Source organism: Trichomycterus rosablanca, chromosome 18 (genome assembly GCF_030014385.1).
Source record: "Trichomycterus rosablanca isolate fTriRos1 chromosome 18, fTriRos1.hap1, whole genome shotgun sequence".
NCBI lineage: Eukaryota > Metazoa > Chordata > Actinopteri > Siluriformes > Trichomycteridae > Trichomycterus > Trichomycterus rosablanca.
In genome coordinates this window covers 27,429,056-27,449,971 of record NC_086005.1, presented here as the reverse complement: position 1 = coordinate 27,449,971, position 20,916 = coordinate 27,429,056, and the positions used below count along the sequence as shown (strand labels likewise).

The 20,916-nt window shown below is 43.8% G+C and overlaps 1 protein-coding gene across 1 annotated transcript; it reads left to right on the top strand.

The window, feature by feature from the left end:
• Window positions 1-2,928: 2,928 nt before the first annotated feature.
• Window positions 2,929-20,249, top strand: trpc4a (transient receptor potential cation channel, subfamily C, member 4a). The gene is made up of 10 exons (XM_063014129.1): window positions 2,929-3,309; window positions 6,452-6,967; window positions 16,150-16,486; window positions 16,785-16,924; window positions 17,005-17,321; window positions 18,091-18,286; window positions 18,513-18,707; window positions 18,837-18,878; window positions 19,012-19,101; window positions 19,662-20,249. The coding sequence occupies exons 1-10, from the start codon at window positions 2,932-2,934 to the stop codon at window positions 20,247-20,249; spliced, it is 2,799 nt and encodes a 932-aa protein (XP_062870199.1). The 5' UTR covers window positions 2,929-2,931.
• The last annotated feature ends 667 nt before the right edge of the window (window positions 20,250-20,916 follow it).

Below are 20,916 nucleotides of genomic sequence, written 5' to 3'. Positions count from 1 at the left end.
GCAACCTGGCAGTGATGAGGCTTGAACCAGTGTCCTTTCGATTACTAGTCCAGTACCGTAACCACTAGGCTACAACTGCCTATACACACATTGACTTAGGACTTATGAGAGAAAACCCACAGACACGGGGAGAACATGCAAACCACACAGAAAGCACCCGGACCGGTCCAGTTGGGAATTGAACCCAGGACCTTCTTGCCATGACGTAACAGTGCTACCCCTCGAGCCACCGTGCCGCCCTCCTATGAGCCTATGAGTTAAATACAGATGTTAAACACATAAAAACATACAGACAACATGAAGACTGATACACTCACTCACTCACTCACTCACTCACTCACTCACTTTCTTAAGGGTTTATCCAATCAGCTTTGTGGGGGGTGCTGGAGCCTATCCCAGCTTTTCAATGGGCGCAAGGCACACAGTAACACCCTGGACGGGGCGCCAGTCCATCGCAGGGCACACACACATACACACACACACCCATTCACCTATAGGGCAATTCAGTGTCTCCAATTAACCTGGCTGCATGTTTTTGGACTGTGGGGGGAAACCCACACAGACATGGGGAGAACATGCAAACTCAGCACAGAAAGGACCCGGATCACTCCACCTGGGAATCGAACCCATTCTTGCTGTGATGTGACAGTGCTACCTACCGAGCCACCGTGCCGCCCTCCTACGAGCGTTCTACATGTTAAAGACATGAAACACGCAGACACAGATCCAACATCACACATTAAAACGATTCCTGAATAAAAACATAAAAATGAGGAACCTAAACATCTTGTGGTCACGTCTTTGTGGACATCATTGAATAAATAATTACAAAAATATGATTTTTTGATTCATTAATGTAAGGCAGTGATTTAAAGAAGTGCTTATCAACATCAACAATAGATGAATAGTTTAGTTGCAGGTCCTCACGCTCCATTTCACGCATCGTTGCAGGCTACATCGCTTCAGGATGCGATCTCAATGTGAGCTCAATGCGATTCGATGCAACACAAGCTCACGTGGAGTGAGCTGAAGTCCGTTCTGACACGGCTGAGCAGTTTAATGGCACTCGAACGGAACCAGTTCTGCAGTACGAACACACACAGACGACCCAAAAGGGAAATATTACAGGTCGAGCTAATGGTTGTTACTCGATACGAGCTGCATAGACACCTGAATAAAACCACTTTATTAAAAGCCACAAAGCACTAACAGGTTTGTAGCTCATCGATGGTGGAAAACGCAAAGGCTGTGTCGGGTACAGACCAACCGAAATGTTAACGAGGCCCAAACTGCAGATCATTTAATACTAGTGATGCGGCGAACGTATCACAACACACACTAGATCGAATCTTGTGAATGGCGAATGGAGCTGTGTGGTCAGTCGCAGGCCGGTCAGAGAGCCCGTGTTATCTTCTGTCCACTGTTGAAAGCACTGACAGTGGGCACACAGAAGCAGGCAGACTGTAGAACGATGCCCACTAGTGCTGAGAATCCAGGATTCGAATCTCAGTGGTGCTGAGCCACTAGTTTAGCCACTAGGAGGCGCACTTGTCAGTGAGCTCTCAGTGCTGGTCCCATGCCCGGATAGAAATAGGAAGGTTGCACCAGGAAGGTGTGCCACGTCTGGTATGAAGTGGTGGCCACAGTTAACGTTTTCTTATTATTTATTGCTTTTTTTTACAGAAACGCTATGCAGCAACCTGAAGAAAACTAAAAAATGATCCGTCTGCATGTCTGAATCCTAACCGAACCTCATTTGAAACCCTTATTAGAGTGAAAATCTATCCAAGGCTTAGCAACAGCTCCAGGACATAAAAACCACCGATAGTTCTCGTCTCGCTGAAGGTCAGTGTTCTTGACTCCACAACACATAAAAGAACCAGAAAGAAAATGAAAATCCTGAGAGGAAATCGAGAGAAAATCAAACATCACGGCACGTCTGACATTGCAGAAACACTCCTGTAAGATCCTTAAACGTTTTATCCTCGTGTTACGTGAACAAACGCATGAGAACTGGAAATGATTTGGACGAGAGTTCCATTACGTCTAAAAAAAAGGAAAGAAATAGCAGGTACATGATCAGCCATAACATTAAAACCACTCACTGTCCATTTTATCAGCTCCACTTACCATATAGAAGCACTTTGTAGTTCTACAATTACTGACTGTAGTCCATCTGTTTCTCTGCATGCTTTGTTAGTTCCTTTCATCCTGTTCTTCAATAATCAGGACCCCCACAGGACCACCACAGAGCAGGTATTATTTAGGTGCTGGATGATTCTCAGCACTGCAGTGACACTGACATGGTGGTGGTGTGTTAGTGTGTGTTGTGCTGGTATGAGTGGATCAGACACAGCAGCGCTGCTGGAGTTTATAAATACCGTGTCCACTCACTGTCCACTCTATTAGACACTCTTACCTAGTCGGTCCACCTTGTAGATGTAAAGTCAGAGACGATCGCTCATCTATTGCTGCTGTTTGAGTCGGTCATCTTCTAGACCTTCATCAGTGGTCACAGGACTGTGGACTATTCTCAGTCCAGCAGTGACAGTGAGGTGGTTAAAAACTCCAGCAGCGCTGCTGTGTCTGATCCACTCATACCAGCACAACACACACTAACACACCACCACCATGTCAGTGTCACTGCAGTGCTGAGAATCATCCACCACCTGAATAATACCTGCTCTGTGATGGTCCTGTGGGGGTCCTGACCATTGAAGAACAGGGTGAAAGCAGGCTAAAAATGTATGTAGAGAAACAGATGGACTACAGTCAGTAATTGTAGAACTACAAAGTGCTTCTATATGGTAAGTGGAGCTGATAAAATGTACAGTGAGTGGTTTTAATGTTATGGTTGATCAGTGTAGTCTGCATATTATACTTTTTCTTTTTCATATTCCCGCAGCCCCGGTGTAGCATGGGATAGCCGAGATGTCTCAGCTGTATTACCGCCGACCCGACAACTCGTCCTACCATGACCGCATCCCGCTGCGGATCGTGCGAGCCGAGTCCGAGCTCTCGCCCATGGAGAAGGCCTACCTGAGCGCCGTGGAGAAGGGCGACTACGCCAGCGTGAAACAGGCCCTGGTGGAGGCCGAGATCTACTTCAAAATCAACATCAACTGCATCGACCCGCTGGGCCGCACCGCCCTGCTCATCGCCATCGAAAATGAGAACCTGGAGATCATCGAGCTCCTGCTCAGCTTCAACGTGCACGTGGGCGACGCCCTGCTCCACGCCATACGCAAGGAGGTGGTCGGGGCCGTGGAGCTGCTGCTCAACCACAAGAAGCCCAAGGGTGGGATGCAGGTAAGAGCTCCAGATCCTTTAGTTCACAGAACAACGTCGGTGAATTATCTGAGCTTATTAAGCTTTAACGGACTCTCGTGTGGCAGCTCGATGCTGAAACGTTTCTTTATTTCCCTCTTTTGGACACGACCAGTAAGCGCTATCAGCCTGAGCTTTATCTGGCTGTCTGGCCGCTTCTTCTGAAGTTCTTTACGGCTGCAGAGGCAATTTCCCTAACTGCTGTTATTTATTTTCTAAATCCCTCCAGTCCGTTTAAAGCATTCAAGTCTGGGAGATAAAATTAAGCTGCATTCAGGAGCTTCTCAGCTTGTCTGATTGATGGGACCCTGGTTCTGACTAGAATGTTTTGTCACGACCTTGGGACGGGATTTAAAATGTCTGGAGCTGTAACGGAGCAGCCCTGCCCTCACTGACCGGGAGATGGAGAAGATGAGGTCGTCACTGGATTGGATGGTCAACGCAATGTGTAGTTCTATATGGCTTGGAAAACAAAACAGAGGGTTAAGGGCCTTGCTCAAGGGCCCAACAGTGGCTATCCAAAGCAGAGCCTGGATTTGAACTGACAATCTACTGATTGACAGCCGAAAGCTCTACCTATTAGGCTAACTGGTCCTACTGTGGTTTACAAGGTGTGGCGTAAAGCCTCCACAAGGGGGCGTTTGTGTGCAAGTTCATTTTGTGTTTATGTGCCTTATTATTATTATTATTATTATTATTATTATTATTATTATTATTATTATTATTATTATTATTATTATTATTATTAACCCATTTTCTTGAAAAACCCTGTGTTAGAGCAGTTGTAGCCTAATGGTTAAGGTACTGGACTAGCAATCAAAAGGTTGCTGGTTCAAGTCCCACCTCTACCAGTTTGTCACTGCTGGGCCCTTGAGCAAGACCCTGAATTCTTAATTGCTTAGACTGTTGCTTTGGGACAGTTGTAGCCTAATGGTTAGAGTACTGGACTAGTAATCAAAAGGTCACTGGTTCAAGCCCCACATCTACCAGTCTTTCACTGTTGGGCCCTTGAGCAAGGCCCTTAAGCCTCAATTGCTTAGAAAGTTGCTTTGAAACAATTGTGGTTAAAGTACTGGAGTAGTAATCAAAAGGTTGCTGGTTCAAGCCCCACCACTGCCAGTTTGTCACTTTTGGGCCCTTGAGCAAGGCTCTTAACCCTCAATTGCTTAGACAGTTGCTTTGGGACAGTTGTGGCCTAGTGGTTAAGGTACTGGACTAGTCATTACGTTTAAAAGGTTGCTGGTTTAAGCCCCACCTCTGCCAGGTTGTTCCTATTGGGCCCTTGAGCAAGGCCCTTAACTCTTAATTGTTTAGATAATATACTGTCACAGTACTGTAAGTCGCTTTGGATAAAATCGTACAATTTATTGCTTTTAAAATTGTTAAGCCAGTTAAATCAGGCCAATCAAAGTGTGATTTGGAGGATTGATGATATCAGTGTTGGAATACTGACGTCCATTGGGAGCTCTTCAGTTAAACGACTCGCTCAATAAGTAACGTCCTCCTCAGCCGAGAAGGTCCTGCTAAATGAATAATCCCGTCACTCACCATCATTTTCTATATTAAATATCAGCCTGCAGGCGAGTGCGTCTAATTTATCTCTCAGTATTTGCTGTATAATGTGATTAAGTTCATACGTATGAGTGGAATCTGCTCATATTTCCTTAACAAAGCAAATCCATACGTTTATCGTGCGTCTAACATATAGATTACTCGTTTCTAAAGGTTTTCTAACCTGCAGATTTGTTTGGCAGGGATCGACGGCTGGATTTAGGTTGGGCTTGTTGTCGTCTGAATGAAGACGGCTACAGAAATAGCTGGTGCAGTCTGGCATCCTGAATTCACACGTTCTCACACCTCAGGATGAGGATGTAAATTCTCAGGCAGATTTTTAGCACTCGTGCGCTTTCACGTCGTATTAGTGACGCTTTGTTCAAGGTTCCGGTGATTCTGGCTACGCTGGTCAGCACCGGCCGCAGGTCATGGAAACACCCTGGTGCTGTTTACTGAGGGGATCAACTTTTTAATGCCACCAGCAATCAATGTTTTTGGTTGAGCTTGTAGCCACTGATGCGCCGCTGCTTTCACATCATCATCACATGAGAATCTTCTTCCCCTTAAAGCTTCATTGAGCGTCCAAAAAGGTGGAAATCAGATGGAGCTAAATCTGGACTATAAGCGTCTCTCAGTCTCTCAGACACGACCCATTATTACTCCTCCCTCCTACCCTCACTGCTTCCAACCAAAGATCCCTCGTAGATACCTCCCTAACTCCTCATCTCAGGTACTTTAACTACCCCCTAGTATTAAAACATATTGCTATAAAATCAATTCTATAAAAAACCTAGATGAATTTTTGGTGCAGAGGAACGTTAGTGGACTGTCCAGAGCCCCGACTTCAACCTTAATAAACACCTTTCTGGTAAAACGGAATGTTAATTCCTAATAGCCTGGCGTTCTCCTGAAACAAACACAAATTGTCACAGACACACTCCAAAATCTTGAAACGTCTTTCCAAAAAATATGCTTGACACATAGTGCACTGAATAACTTACAGTGACCAAGGTTCCCAGAGTATTCAGTACCCACCCTGCCTGCTGGGCCACTCATATAAGACTAATTTATATTAGACTCCATTTAACGGATTTCGGATTTAACAGACAAAATCTGGAAAGCTGAATGTCAGGTCCAATTGTTAGTTCAGTAATCGTCCACTAGCCGGCGCACGTCTCTCTGTTTACATGAGTGAGAGGCTTTGTTTTGTCGGTAGGCTCGCTCTGTTCTTGCCTTTTTCTCTGTGTTTTATGCTTCATTTTGCAAAATTTAGTGTTCAGTTCTGCACCAGCGCATTATCACGGCAAAAAAAAACATCTCCTCCACCACACACGGTAAATGAAAATTTCTCCCCAGCAGTACAGCACACCAAATTTAATATTTATTTACAGCTTTATTGCTGTGCTTTCGGATATTTTTGCACCCCCTGGGAAAAAGACCTCGCTGTTTCAGACAGTCACATTTTATGGACCAGTGCTCCTCCTTATTAGTCTGTTAAATCGAGGTCCCACTGTATGTAAAAAAAAAAAAAAATGTCACAACATGCATTAAAGCTTCCATCTCCTCTCAGGTTCCTCCAGTTCTGCTGGACAAGCAGTTCTCCGACTTCACCCCGGACATAACGCCCATCATTCTCGCCGCTCACACCAACAACTACGAGATCATCAAGCTGCTGGTGCAGAGGGGCGTGTCGGTGCCCCAGCCCCACGAGGTGCGCTGCAACTGCGTGGAATGCGTGTCCGGCTCGGATGTGGACAGCCTGCGTCACTCGCGCTCGCGCCTCAACATCTACCAGGCCCTGTCCAGCCCGTCTCTGATCGCCCTGTCCAGCGAGGACCCGTTCCTCACGGCCTTCCGCCTCGGCTGGGAGCTGCAGGAGCTCAGCAAGGTGGAAAACGAGTTCAAGGCCGAGTACGAGCAGCTGTCGCACCAGTGCAAGCAGTTCGCCAAGGATCTGCTGGACCAGACGAGGAGCTCCCGGGAGCTGGAGCTCATCCTCAACTACAGGGACGACATCAACCCGCTGGAGGACGAGGGCAACGATCTGGCCAGGCTCAAGCTGGCCATCAAGTACCATCAGAAGGAGGTGAGCTCGGTCTGTTTTTAGGGAACGACGTAGGCTTCATGAATACATTAAAAATGTTCAGTTTTTTAAGTTATTTTGCTAAAATCGGACCATCAGACTGCACACCTACCCATCTAACCACCATTATTATTTAGAGTTGGTTCACGAGATTTTCCCAGGTATGCTGTTATTCTGAAATATAAAAGGACCATCCCCAAACGGTTGCCACAAGTTTAAAGCACACAGTTATTTAGAATGTCGTAGAATGTCCGTGACAAACATTACTCACTACACCAGGGTGGGAAACACTTAAAAAACAGAGTTTTTGGAAATAAAAAGAGAAAAAGGAAATCCCAGTTGTTACCATTGCAAAGGAATACATGAGCATTTTGGAGCAGCATTAGCTTCCTTATAGATTATATATATTTTTAAGGATGCCCCTGCTTGCTTAAGCAATACATCCCAAGTCTTGTTACCTGCTTGTGCTACGACAGGATGGCTGCATAGTAAGAGAGCGCAGGTGAAAGTCTGGCCTGTCTGCAGTCCAGAATTGTTTCTCAAAGAAATTATGAAGCACATTATACAACAAAAACACTAAACTATTGAGCAGATGAAGTTTAATTTCTAAATCATTACAGAACGTTGTTAGGGGAAGGTTGATGTAACAGAAGTACTCGTAGCCATGTAGCTAGTCGTCATTTTCCTACCACTGTTCCAGCTTTTCTGGAATTAATGCATTTATTCAGGTTTAATGCTTAAATAGTTTACAGTATTTTACCTGTTAAATTTGTATTTTTACTTAGACGAACTTTTCTGACCTGGCTGTTTTTAATTAAGCTGCATTTTCAGTCTAGTCTCTTATACTAGTATTTATTCCTTACCAATCATTGTAATAATAATAATAATAATACATTTTATTTATATAGCGCTTTTCAAGATACTCAAAGACGCTTTACATAAGACAAATAATCAAAACAAATACGTACATACACCATACAAATCATAGTACAAAATCAAAATAGTACATCAACATCAAGAATAATTAAGATAAAAACAAAGAGAGCAGCATAAGACAGTTCATTAAAAATTAGCTAAATTATGAGAGAGAACAACAAATATAGAACAATTTCTTAAAATTAGACAGAAACAGGACAGATTTACATGCAATCAGGAAACTGAAAACTTTACAAGTTTTAGGATCTAGGACTTCACATTTCTGTCGTGATCTAAGTATAAAAACTATTAAAAAGAATAGCAAAAATAAAAGCATTTATTTTGTGTTGTTACAAGTTAAATGCCACTCTGAATAGATGAGTTTTGAGAAGTGACTTGAATTTGGACAGGTCAGGACAATCTCGTAGGTGTTTGGGGAGAGCATTCCATAAAGATGGAGCAGCTATGGAAAAGGCCCTGTCACCCCAGGTCCGGTGCTTGGTCCTAGAGGGTATGGACAGTAGGTTAGCCTCAGAAGAGCGAAGGCTACGGGAGGGAATGTGCTGATGGAGCAGGTCGGTGAGGTAGGATGGGGCCTGATTATGGAGAGCTTTGTGAGTGAATAGAAGAATTTTGAATTGAATGCGTTGAGCAACGGGAAGCCAATGAAGTTTTTGTAGAACAGGTGTAATATGATCACGGGAGCGAGTATGAGTAAGGAGGCGAGCAGCTGAATTCTGGATATACTGAAGTTTTTTTAGGATTTTGTTAGATGTACCATAAAGGATGCTATTGCAATAATCAATTCTGGATGTAATAAAAGCATGAATCAAGGTTTCGGCGGCAGAAAAGGAGAGTGATGGACGTAGACGTGCTATGTTTTTTAGATGAAAGAAAGCAGTTTTGGTGATGTGATTTACATGGCGGTCAAAAGAGAGGTTGCTATCAAAAATTACACCAAGATTTCGGATGTTAGAAGACGGAGACAAAGTGTCATTATCAATGGTAATTTGAAAATTTTTTGTGGTTTTTGCCAGGGTTGTAGGACCTACGATGATCATATCTGATTTTTCACAGTTTAATTTGAGGAAATTAGCTTTCATCCACAATTTCATTTCAGTGATGCAATTTGTCAGAGTGGAGTGAAGTTCAGTATTAATGGATTTGGAGGAGATGTAAAGCTGAATATCATCAGCATAGCAGTGGAAATGTAAACCATGCCGACGTATGATGTCACCAAGGGGGAGCATATAAAGAATAAACAAAAGGGGACCTAACACTGAGCCTTGGGGAACGCCTTGGGACAGTGGAGCAATGGCAGAACTACAATTGTTGATATTAACAAACTGTTGTCTGTTTATGAGATATGACCTTAACCACAAAAGGGCAGTACCAGTGATGTTGACAGAGGATTCAAGGCGGGACAGAAGAATGGAGTGATTAATGGTGTCAAAAGCTGCAGTAAGATCAAGGAGGACGAGAATATTAATTTGTCCAGAGTCTGAGGAAAGAAGAAGGTCATTTGTGACTTTGAGGAGGGCTGACTCAGTGCTGTGCTGGGGGCGGAAACCAGACTGAAATGATTCAAATAGATTATTGGAATTTAGGTGATCTTTGAGCTGTGAGGCAACAACACGTTCCAGTATTTTCGACAGAAATGGAAGATTGGAAATGGGCCGAAAGTTACTCATAATGTTAGAGTCAAGTCCAGGTTTTTTAAGTATGGGAGTAACAGCAGCCAATTTGAGTGATTGAGGGACTGAGCCAGAACTAAGAGAGGAATTGATTATCTCTGTGATAAGTGATGAGATAACTGGAAAACAACCCTTAACAAGTTTTGATGGAGCAGGATCCAAAACACAAGTGGAGCTTCGCATCCCTGTTAAGATCTCAGATAGGTCCAAAAGAGACACAGGTGAGAACTGAGACAGAGGCTGGGTAATAAATTGAGATGAGATAGGCGGAGAAACAGAGATGACAGGGGAAACTGTCAGAAAATTGTGGATATTCTCAACTTTTGTTTGAAAAAATGAGAGGTAAGAGTTACACTTGTCAACTGTAAAGGAATTGGTAGTATTGTCAACTGGTTTGAGAAGTTTATTTATTGTGGAAAAGAGAGTCTTAGGATTTGTTGATCCAGCATGTATGAGTTCGGAATAGTAAGTGGATCGGGCTGCCGTAAGAGCGTCTTTGTAATGTTGAAGATAATCAGAATAAATCTGATAATGTACTGTTAGACCGGTTTTCTTATAAAGTCTTTCAAGCTGGCGTTTACGGGATTTCATTTGGTGAAGCTCAATTGTGTACCATGGTGCGGAATGACTAAATGAAACAAATTTGGTTCTCAAAGGAGCCAGCTCATCAAGACATGAGGCGAGTATGTCATTATAGTAATCGACAAGGTCAGATGAATTACTAGACAGTACAGGACAGACAGACATCTTTTTAACAAGAGAATCTGAGAAAGCAGAGGGAGAGATATATTGAAGATTCCTGAAGGATATTTTACGTTTAGCTCTAGTGATGGGCCTAGTGACCTCAATGTCCATGATGATTGTCAAATGATCAGAGACAGTAAGGTCATGGCTGGACGGCTGATGAACTAGGACACCAGTAGAGCAGACAAGGTCAAGAGTATGACCTTTTTTATGAGTTGGAAAATGTATATGTTGTGTGAAATTAAAACACTGTAACAATTCCAAAAATTCCCTGGCAAATTTACAGTTGTTGTCATCAATATGGATGTTAAAATCACCCATAAGCAGTACAGAGGATGAGAGGGCACTAAGCTGGGTTAAAAAATCTGAAAAATCAGAGAGAAAGGAAGCGTTTGGCTTTGGCGGACGATAAACTACAGCAGTGACCAGAGGAGTAGGCCCTGACAACTTGAAAGCCAGGTGTTCAAAAGAAAGAGCAGCAGGAAAAGACAAAGTGGTTATTTTAATATCATCCCTATAGACTGCAGCAACACCACCACCTCGCCCTTCCATACGAGGTTCATCAATATACGAGTATCCCATTGGCGTGGTCTGATTTAACATAAAATAATCCAAGGGTTTATGCCAAGTTTCAGTGAGACAGAAAAAGTCTAGTTCACTGTCAGATATAAATTCACTGAGTACAGTACTTTTTGTGTTGAGTGAACGAACATTAAGCAATGCCATTTTCAAGTGGTATTGTTGTGTAGTTGGCTGTGAGGAACGAGGAAGAGAACGGAGATTTGCTAAGTCCACTCCGCGTTTCCCATCCCACTCCGTGGACAGCGTTGTCATGGAGACTACACCGCTACTGGTGTGCAAGGCAGCAGCGCTCTGATGACGTGTTTGCGGAGCGACAGTGCGCACGGCTGACCAGAAGGATGGAATAGCGTTACCGTTTCGAAGATAAACAAGCTTTCTCCGGGAGCCCCTGTGAATATAACGAGGCCGGCGAAGGAGTCCAAGCTGTTTGATGACTGAAATACACGATGGAGTAGTGCAGTTGTTGAACTTCCTCAGCTGGTCAACGGAATAGTTCAACATCGTGCCGATCCCAGGAAAACTCATCCACCGTTCACCACCGGCCGCAGACGCGATGTACAGTAGAAAGAACAAAAAGTATCAAAAGCACAAATAAAAGTATCAAAAGTAACATAAAAGAAATAGATCCACAAGGTGTGTAAAAAGATGAAAACGAAAAACGATAAAAATACAATAAAATACGGTAACGGTAGCGGCATTGTATTCAGTTAAGAGATGCTTAAACAGTTAGTATTTTGGATGCCTCTTAATAAATAAAACTACAAATCACACGTTTTATTTTCAAATACTGTAAATCTGTAAAGATTAGCTTGTAAGTAAACAGTTAGCGTAATTTCACGTGGATCTTTGTCGCCCTCTTCTGTACTGGTGATGACACTGCAGCTCCGACCGTAATACACTGTACAAGCGATCCGTATTAACTGCAGTGAAGCGTTGAAGTAAAATGTGTTGACTCGAGTGTAGGTTGAAGGATGGTGCATACACATTCATATCTTATATAATACATCATCCTACTATTAGATTTACTGAGACAGTTTTACATTTTTATTGTGCAGTGGGTAGCACAGTCACCTCGCAGTATGAAGGGCCTGGGTTTGACTCCCAGACAAGGTAGCCAGGGTTCCTTCTGTGTGTGGAGTTTGCATGTTCTCCCTGTGTTTGCGTGGGTTACCTTAACAGGTTCAAAGAAATGCAATCAGGTCAATACTAGAAATTAGAAATTGCCATAAGTGTGGGTGTGTGTGTGTCCTGGGATGGACTGATGGCCTGTTCAGGGTGTTTCCTGCAGTTTGGCCAATGAATTAGACCCACCAAGACCCTAATAGTACAGATGTTATAGCCAAACCATATACATTCAGCTGCTATAGAGAAACGATTGTAGTGGATTGCATACTGCTCACAAAAATTAGGGGATATTTCAAAATGAATATGAAGCGATAAAAAAAGAAGCATTTGATTTTTTTTATTAAACAAGAACACCAGAAAAACAAACGACAAGTCAAAGAAAGTTGTTCAATTATGCAAATGAGATGCAAACTCAATTATCGTGATTGAGCAGCAAGTGACATATTGGTGGGGGTGAACAGAAGCATGTCAAACTGGACGAGAGTGCCACACATTGACTGTTCAGTAGGGTGTATGGTCACCCAAGACTGCCAAAACACACTGACAGCGATGGGGCATGGACAGGATCAGATTGTCCAGCAGTTCTTGTGGGATCCTCGCCTTTTTTATGGTGCATTTTTACCAATGAAATAAAAGTTGGTTTGCATAATCGAACAACTTTCTTTGACTTGTCGTTCTGTTCTGTTCTTGTTTAATAAAAAAAAAAATCAAATGCTTCTTTTTTTTATCGCTTCATATTCATTTTGAAATATCCCCTAATTTTTGTGAGCGGTGTATATATATATATATATACAGTGTATCACAAAAGTGAGTACACCCCTCACATTTCTGCAAATATTTTATTATATCTTTTCATGGGACAACACTATAGACATGAAACTTGGATATAACTTAGAGTAGTCAGTGTACAGCTTGTATAGCAGTGTAGATTTACTGTCTTCTGAAAATAACTCAACACACAGCCATTAATGTCTAAATAGCTGGCAACATAAGTGAGTACACCCCACAGTGAACATGTCCAAATTGTGCCCAAATGTGTTGTTGTCCCTCCCTGGTGTCATGTGTCAAGGTCCCAGGTGTAAATGGGGAGCAGGGCTGTTAAATTTGGTGTTTTGGGTACAATTCTCTCATACTGGCCACTGGATATTCAACATGGCACCTCATGGCAAATAACTCTCTGAGGATGTGAGAAATAGAATTGTTGCTCTCCACAAAGATGGCCTGGGCTATAAGAAGATTGCTAACACCCTGAAGCTGAGCTACAGCATGGTGGCCAAGGTCATACAGCGGTTTTCCAGGACAGGTTCCACTCGGAACAGGCTTCGCCAGGGTCGACCAAAGAAGTTGAGTCCACGTGTTCGGCGTCATATCCAGAGGTTGGCTTTAAAAAATAGACACATGAGTGCTGCCAGCATTGCTGCAGAGGTTGAAGACGTGGGAGGTCAGCCTGTCAGTGCTCAGACCATACGCCGCACACTGCATCAACTCGGTCTGCATGGTCGTCATCCCAGAAGGAAGCTGACGCACAAGAAAGCCCGCAAACAGTTTGCTGAAGACAAGCAGTCCAAGAACATGGATTACTGGAATGCCCTGTGGTCTGACGAGACCAAGATAAACTTGTTTGGCTCAGATGGTGTCCAGCATGTGTGGCGGCGCCCTGGTGAGAAGTACCAAGACAACTGTATCTTGCCTACAGTCAAGCATGGTGGTGGTAGCATCATGGTCTTGGGCTGCATGAGTGTTGCTGGCACTGGGGAGCTGCAGTTCATTGAGGGAAACATGAATTCCAACATGTACTGTGACATTCTGAAACAGAGCATGATCCCCTCCCTTCGAAAACTGGGCCTCATGGCAGTTTTCCAACAGGATAACGACCCCAAACACAACCTCCAAGATGACAACTGCCTTGCTGAGGAAGCTGAAGGTAAAGGTGATGGACTAAACCCAATTGAGCACCTGTGGCGCATCCTCAAGTGGAAGGTGGAGGAGTTCAAGGTGTCTAACATCCACCAGCTCCGTGATGTCATCATGGAGGAGTGGAAGAGGATTCTAGTCGCAACCTGTGCAGCTCTGGTGAATTCCATGCCCAGGAGGGTTAAGGCAGTGCTGGATAATAATGGTGGTCACACAAAATATTGACACTTTGGGCACAATTTGGACATGTTCACTGTGGGGTGTACTCACTTATGTTGCAGCTATTTAGACATTAATGGCTGTGTGTTGAGTTATTTTCAGAAGACAGTAAATCTACACTGCTATACAAGTTGTACACTGACTACTCTAAGTTATATCCAAGTTTTATTTCTATAGTGTTGTCCCATGAAAAGATATAATAAAATATTTGCAGAAATGTGAGGGGTGTACTCACTTTTGTGATACACTGTATATATATATAAAAAAATTTTAATGCATTTTCTCCCAATGTATTTGTCTTCCACTGCTGGGGATCCCCGATTTTTTTTGCAGTCAAGCTGGGCACACTGCTGCTCACGCCTCCTCTTAACGGAACCCTTTTCCACCCATGCACAGGCGCCTCTATCCACCAATCAGGGTCCTTACACAGCATCTCTCCCTGCAGGCACTGCCAGTTATGCAACACGGAGATTTTTATTTCTTTAATAAACTGGTTGGTGCTTTTCCAGTTTCTACTGTTCCAGTTAAAAGTAATTGGGTGAAACGACTGAATGGAAGTTCACACCGAGGGGAACAGAACAAGATGGAACAAGTTCTGCTGCTGCTTCTGGTCTCTGTATTACAAATATACTTCTGTAAATAAAATATTTTAATAAAGAACTAATATAAATGATACATTCTCTGTAAAGCACACGTCTGGTTCAAAGCTCTTGGGTTTCCTTCTTAGGTTTAACCGGCCTCCAGCTTTTAGCTCTTGCTTTCTATACTGGCCATCTGAAGAGGTAGACGTTCATGTTTATCCCGGAGAGTCGTTCATATGGATAGCGAGGAGATGCTGTTTCTATGGTAACAGAGGTTGGGTTCTCATACTGGATCAGGGCTGCTGTTCTGAGCCAGCTTGCTGTTCCTGACCGCTCTGATAGGTCTCAAAGTTCAGTTCCAGTATGGAGCAGTTCTTTCCGAGCTCAGATATAGTGATTTATGATTTTTTAATGATGTGCTTAGTTTGCTTGACCACAGTGTCAGATCTAATTTCTTCCCTTAAGATTTACACTCACAACTTCTGAGATTGATAAGGGAAGTTGTGTAATAATACATATTTATTTTTCTTTTGGTTTCTCCCATATTTACAGTTTTTACGGGTGATGTTCATCCTTCTTCTATCTGGACTTGGGACCTGCATTGAGAGCGCACTAATAGGGGCCATCCCCTATTGGACATTAGCTAATAATTTCCATGCAGAAGCCAGACCGGCTGATAGCACAGCTAAGGATCTGGATTTATTGTTAAGCTTGTGCAGCGTAATGGTAAAAGCTACACTGCTGGAAACAGGAGCGTATGAGTTTAAGGGGGTTCGGCTCACAAATACAGAAAGCGCATCGTGTTACATTAACCTATCCATTTGTGATGAGGGGGGGGGGGGGGGGGGGGGGGTCATCAGTGCACCCTTAGTGCCAGTCCCAAGCCCGAATAAATAAGAGGGTGTAAAAACTGTGTCAGATCAAGTATGAGGATGAATGATTCACTGTGGCGATGCCTGACAGGAGCAGCCGAATGGAATCATTCATTTATTTGTCATTTAATTAATGAGAAATGACTTTTATCATTTTATCTTTTTATAATATTTATGTTTATTTGACCTGTTTTAATACTTTTGTAAGCATTACAATCTTAGTTACGCTTCTAAATATTTTCATGGCACAAACAGGACAGTGATAACTCAGCGGTTAAGGTACTGTTCTAGTAGTCAGAAGGTTGCAGGTTCATTCTAACCATCGCCAAGCTGCCACTGTTGGGCCCCTGAGCAAGGCCCTTAACCCCTTAATAGCTTAAACTGTATCAGTCATAATTGTAAGTTGCTTTAGGATAAATAAATTCCACAAATGTAAACAAACACAAAGCCAGTAAATTAAACTCTGTAATGACTCTCTTTAACGACTTTATCATTTTTCATATCTTCTTCTTCTTCTTCTTCTTCTGTGACTTGGTTAGTTCGTAGCCCAGCCGAACTGTCAGCAGCTCCTGGCGTCCCGCTGGTACGACGAGTTTCCGGGTTGGAGGCGACGTCACTGGGCCAGCAAGCTCATCACGTGCATCCTCATCGGCCTGATGTTCCCTCTCTTCTCTGTCTTCTACCTGATAGCGCCCAAGAGCCACTACGGCAAACTCATCCGCAAGCCCTTCATCAAATTCATCTGCCACACCGCCTCCTACCTAACCTTCCTCTTCCTCTTACTTCTGGCCTCTCAGCACGTGGTGGCGACCGAAGCCAGGAGGCAAGGGCCGCCCGCCACCCCCTTGGAATGGATGATTCTCCCCTGGGTGCTAGGTAACGTGTGCCAGGCACTTCTGCCAAGCGTAGCTATAGAAAACAAAAGTGAATGCAGACCTGGCAGGTGAAGATCTAAATTTAGATGAAGAAGGGGTGTAATTATACACTGACACCATGGTAAGCAATGCAGAAATGAGAGGATTTGCATCGTGCCCTTTAGGAAGGGGGGTAAGCGTTTTTCGGGGGAAAATTCATGTCAGTATTTTCACCTTTATGTTGGTTGCAGGAATCATCGACACTTTTATCCTGTTTAGCTTATTTAAACATAACCAGTGACCGGTGTCGCTCTTCATAGGTTTTATCTGGGCGGAGATCAAGCAGATGTGGGACGGAGGCTTTCAGGACTACATCCACGACTGGTGGAACCTGATGGATTTTGTCATGAATTCTTTGTATTTAGCGACGATCTCTCTGAAGATCGTAGCCTACATAAAGGTAAGTTCTAACTGTCCAAAATAAGCGACACGTTACAGATACAGTACGTGATTATTAATTGTTGTCTCGTTTCTCTTCAGTACAACGATACCAAAGACAGGGACAAGTGGGTGATGTGGCATCCCACCCTGGTGGCAGAGGCGCTTTTCGCCATCGCCAACATCTTCAGCTCCCTGCGCTTGATCTCCCTCTTCACGGCCAACTCGCACCTAGGTCCTCTGCAGATCTCCCTGGGCCGGATGCTCCTGGACATCCTTAAGTTCCTTTTTATCTACTGCCTGGTGCTGCTGGCCTTCGCCAACGGTCTCAACCAGCTCTACTTCTATTACGAGACCGACGCCGAGCCGGGAGGATGCAGGGGCATACGCTGTCCCACCCAGAACAACGCCTTCTCTACGTGAGTGAATTCAGATCCTACTGAATCAAAAAACTGAGATATAGTACCAAAACAATGTAGAATGGTAGGAAACCAGTGTTTACCTTTATTAACGTAACCTGTAACAGGTGTATACGTTCAAAAAAAGTTAAGCCAGGGGAAAGTTTGTGGAAGGATTAGAGAATGCTTCTGATGTTTTGGAACATTCCACATGATGCTGTCGTGATTGGGTATAAAGCAGGAATTGCCTCGATGTTTGATTTAATAGAACAGGACAGTGGAAACCCAGTGGTGAAGGTCCTAGAAGGTTCCAATCCCTCTACCGCCAAGTTTTGATGCCAATGTGACGTCCCTGACCCTGACTGGACTTGGTAAAGGAAAGCTTAAGGTTTTGAGTGGTCATAAGTCATAAGCAAGAGACCAAAGATGAATTTATAGTTTAGATTTAAATGTAGACAGGATGTTGACCTCTTGGAGGTGAGGTGGAAGAGAGTCCCAGAGACAGGGAGAGAAGCCAGGATCCCCAAACCCATGTAGGTTGGATGGTGGATTGGTGAGCAATCCAACAGAAGAAGATCTGAGAGTGTGGGTTGGTGCTGAATATCATTAATGTAAATGTAAACATACTTGAGATGAACTGGCGGATCTAAACTGGTGTAAGTGAATACTAGAGAGTCTGTTGGTGTCGTTTTTGTCCAAAATGAGTCTCTGGGTCCAATCGGGTGGGTTGACAAGCTCTATGCTCAACAGGACTCGTATCCTGTTAAATTGCTCCCGTGTGTCGTTCCAGGTTATTTGAAACCCTTCAGTCGTTGTTCTGGTCCATATTCGGCCTCATCAGCTTGTACGTGACCAACGTCCAGCCAAAACACGAGTTCACCGAGTTCGTGGGAGCCACGATGTTCGGAACGTACAACATCATTTCTCTGGTGGTTCTCCTCAACATGCTGATCGCGATGATGAACAACTCATATCAGCTCATCGCTGTGAGTGACGTGTTTTGGTAAAAATGGGTGGTTTTGTGGTCATCTAACCATCTGGGGGTAAAATTGACCTTTAGATTTCAGAATTTTAGATCATTGTCCTTTTAGACCCAACAATGACCCAGTTTAGCTGCTTGATGTAATAAGGTCAGGAGTTTGATTTTATTTCTGCACACACGTCTTGGTTTTGTTTATTGATTACATACTTGTGTCCACTGCTGCTCCACAGGATCACGCCGACATCGAGTGGAAGTTCGCTCGGACTAAGCTGTGGATGAGTTATTTCGAAGAGGGGGCCACGCTGCCTCCTCCGTTTAACATAATCCCCAGCCCCAAATCTGGGTGGTACCTGATCAGGTGGATCAAAAAGAACATCTTCAAGATAAGGAAAATGGAGAGACTCACGTCGTTCGGATCACTCAGTGTAAGGCCTCGACTCGAACGGCTGTTTATGTTTTAACTTTACATTAATTATTAATAAAGATTATGAAGATTAAATTATCAGTTAAAGGTGCTATAACATGCATATTTAAGTGTTTTCATCCTCCCACAGAAAAAAGCTGCTCTGAACGTCCGTATCAGTCACCAGTACCAGGTAACGACGTCTCTCCCTAAATCTTACATTATTATTCATATATTTTATGAGTTGTTTGATCTGTTCTCCTGCATCACAGGCCTGAACAATCCAGACTGAAAGCTTTATTTTTATTTTTTACTTTATCTTGTAGGAAGTGCTGAGAAATTTGGTGAAGCGGTACGTGGCTGCCATGATCCGAGATGCCAAAACAGAAGAGGGTCTAACAGAGGAGAACTTTAAGGTAACCTGACGATATACCTCAAACAAAGAAGTACAGCGGATACCTTGAAACTCAACAACAGTTGGTTCTAGAGTGGCGTTGAGTAAAGATGTTGAGTTTCAAGGTATTTTTTCCCATAGGGATGTTTAGGAAACACGTTAATGCGTCCATGGTCTCGTGGAACTGCAGATATTTCAGGCTCATGTAATTTCAAAAGTGTCCAGTATATTTTGGACTGGTGTGCTCAGTCCTTCACGAGTGTCCAGTATATTTTGGACTGGTGTACTCAGTCCATCACCAGTGTCCAGTACATTTTGGTCTGGTGTACTCAGTCCATCACCAGTGTCCAGTACATTTTGGTCTGGTGTACTCAGTCCATCACCAGTGTCCAGTACATTTTGGTCTGGCTCTTAACCCTGGAGTAGACAGGGTTAAGGGCCTTGCTCAAGGGTCCATTAGTGGCAGCATGGGAGAGCCGGGACTCGAACTCTCTACCTTTCCATTGATAACCCAAAGCCCTACACACTAGACCACCACTGTCCTCATGAATTATGTCTTAATTATATTTTAATTGTTTTCAGGAGTTGAAGCAGGACATCTCAAGCTTCCGATATGAAGTGCTGGGCATGATGAAAGGAAACAAACCAGGTCTGTCCTGTTCCAAAGGGAGCACGGGGGCTTCGAACCTGCCCTATTCCGACCCCAACCCTGGAGGACCGCTGAAAAACAAGTTACACCTTATTAGTGCTACTACTTCTATTCTGCAGCAGAACTCGAAAGCGAAGACCCAAAGCACAGAACACTCCCTGGCTAACGGATCGATCCCCGTGGCTTCGGACGCGACTGGCGACAGGACGGCGGGTCATCTCTCTGGACCGCACCACCAGATCCACCAGGGGGGAGCGAAGAACCCCGGAGGGATGTATTCCGTCTGCGAGGAGGTCGACGAATTCGACTCAGAGGAACCGGGAGAGAATAATAATGAGAAAGTCTGCGATTTGACTAAGAACAAAAGGAAGGAATCGGTGATTGAAGATGGTAGAAATGTGGTGGAGGAGGTGCAGAAAACCGTGGAGGAGATTGAAAATCTGGCCGACATACCGTGTATATGTGAGGACATCATGAAGGACAAGTGTTGTGAAAGCGAGGAGGAAATAAGAAGATTATAATAGCATAGAAGCACCACGGGATTGACAATCGGACACAGGTTAGACCGGTAGCTTCAGGAATCAAGTCACGATGAGAGACGGGTTCGACTGTTCTACGGTCCTGTGGAGAGACTCAGGGATGACCGTTCCTTTAGGATTAGACACAGCAAGCCAAATGAAAGCGCTCTGTACGTCTGAGCTGATGTTTTTCCATCATCATTTCTTTTGCTCTCTGGTTTTATTGCTTTTTCACATCTGTGCAAGACAGCGATGTGATCCAGACTACAAATCCAGGGTCTGATAACACCAGAGACACTAGATCTGGGGTGCCCACACTTTTGTGACTTTAGCTCAGGGGTGCCCACATTTTTGTGGCTTCAGATCTACTATTTCAGTCAACAGGTCATCATCATTTTTCAAACAAGCTTTAGGTGTCAGTCAGGTTTATGTATCTGCACAGGAGCTGCTGATGCCGATTCTCAAGCAGCTTCCACGTGTTCATCAGTAAGGGTGGACCGATATTAAGACTTAATTATTGATTCAAATATGTGGCACATTTTCTCATGTATGGATATTTTCCCTCAGCCAGCAAGTTCCAAAATTGTCCAGCAGAGGCGCTTGACTTCATATGAATGTCAGATCATAGGGTTCAAATCTATCTGTCAGCTTCTTTCACGTATGAATGACA

Coding starts and splice junctions, on each gene's coding strand:
- trpc4a (XM_063014129.1), top strand. CDS start 2,932: ATGTCTCAGCTGTATTACCGCCGACCCGACAACTCGTCCTACCATGAC. Junction 16,925..17,004: donor AGATCGTAGCCTACATAAAG/GTAAGTTCTAAC, acceptor GTTTCTCTTCAG/TACAACGATACCAAAGACAG. Junction 18,287..18,512: donor ACTCATATCAGCTCATCGCT/GTGAGTGACGTG, acceptor GCTGCTCCACAG/GATCACGCCGACATCGAGTG.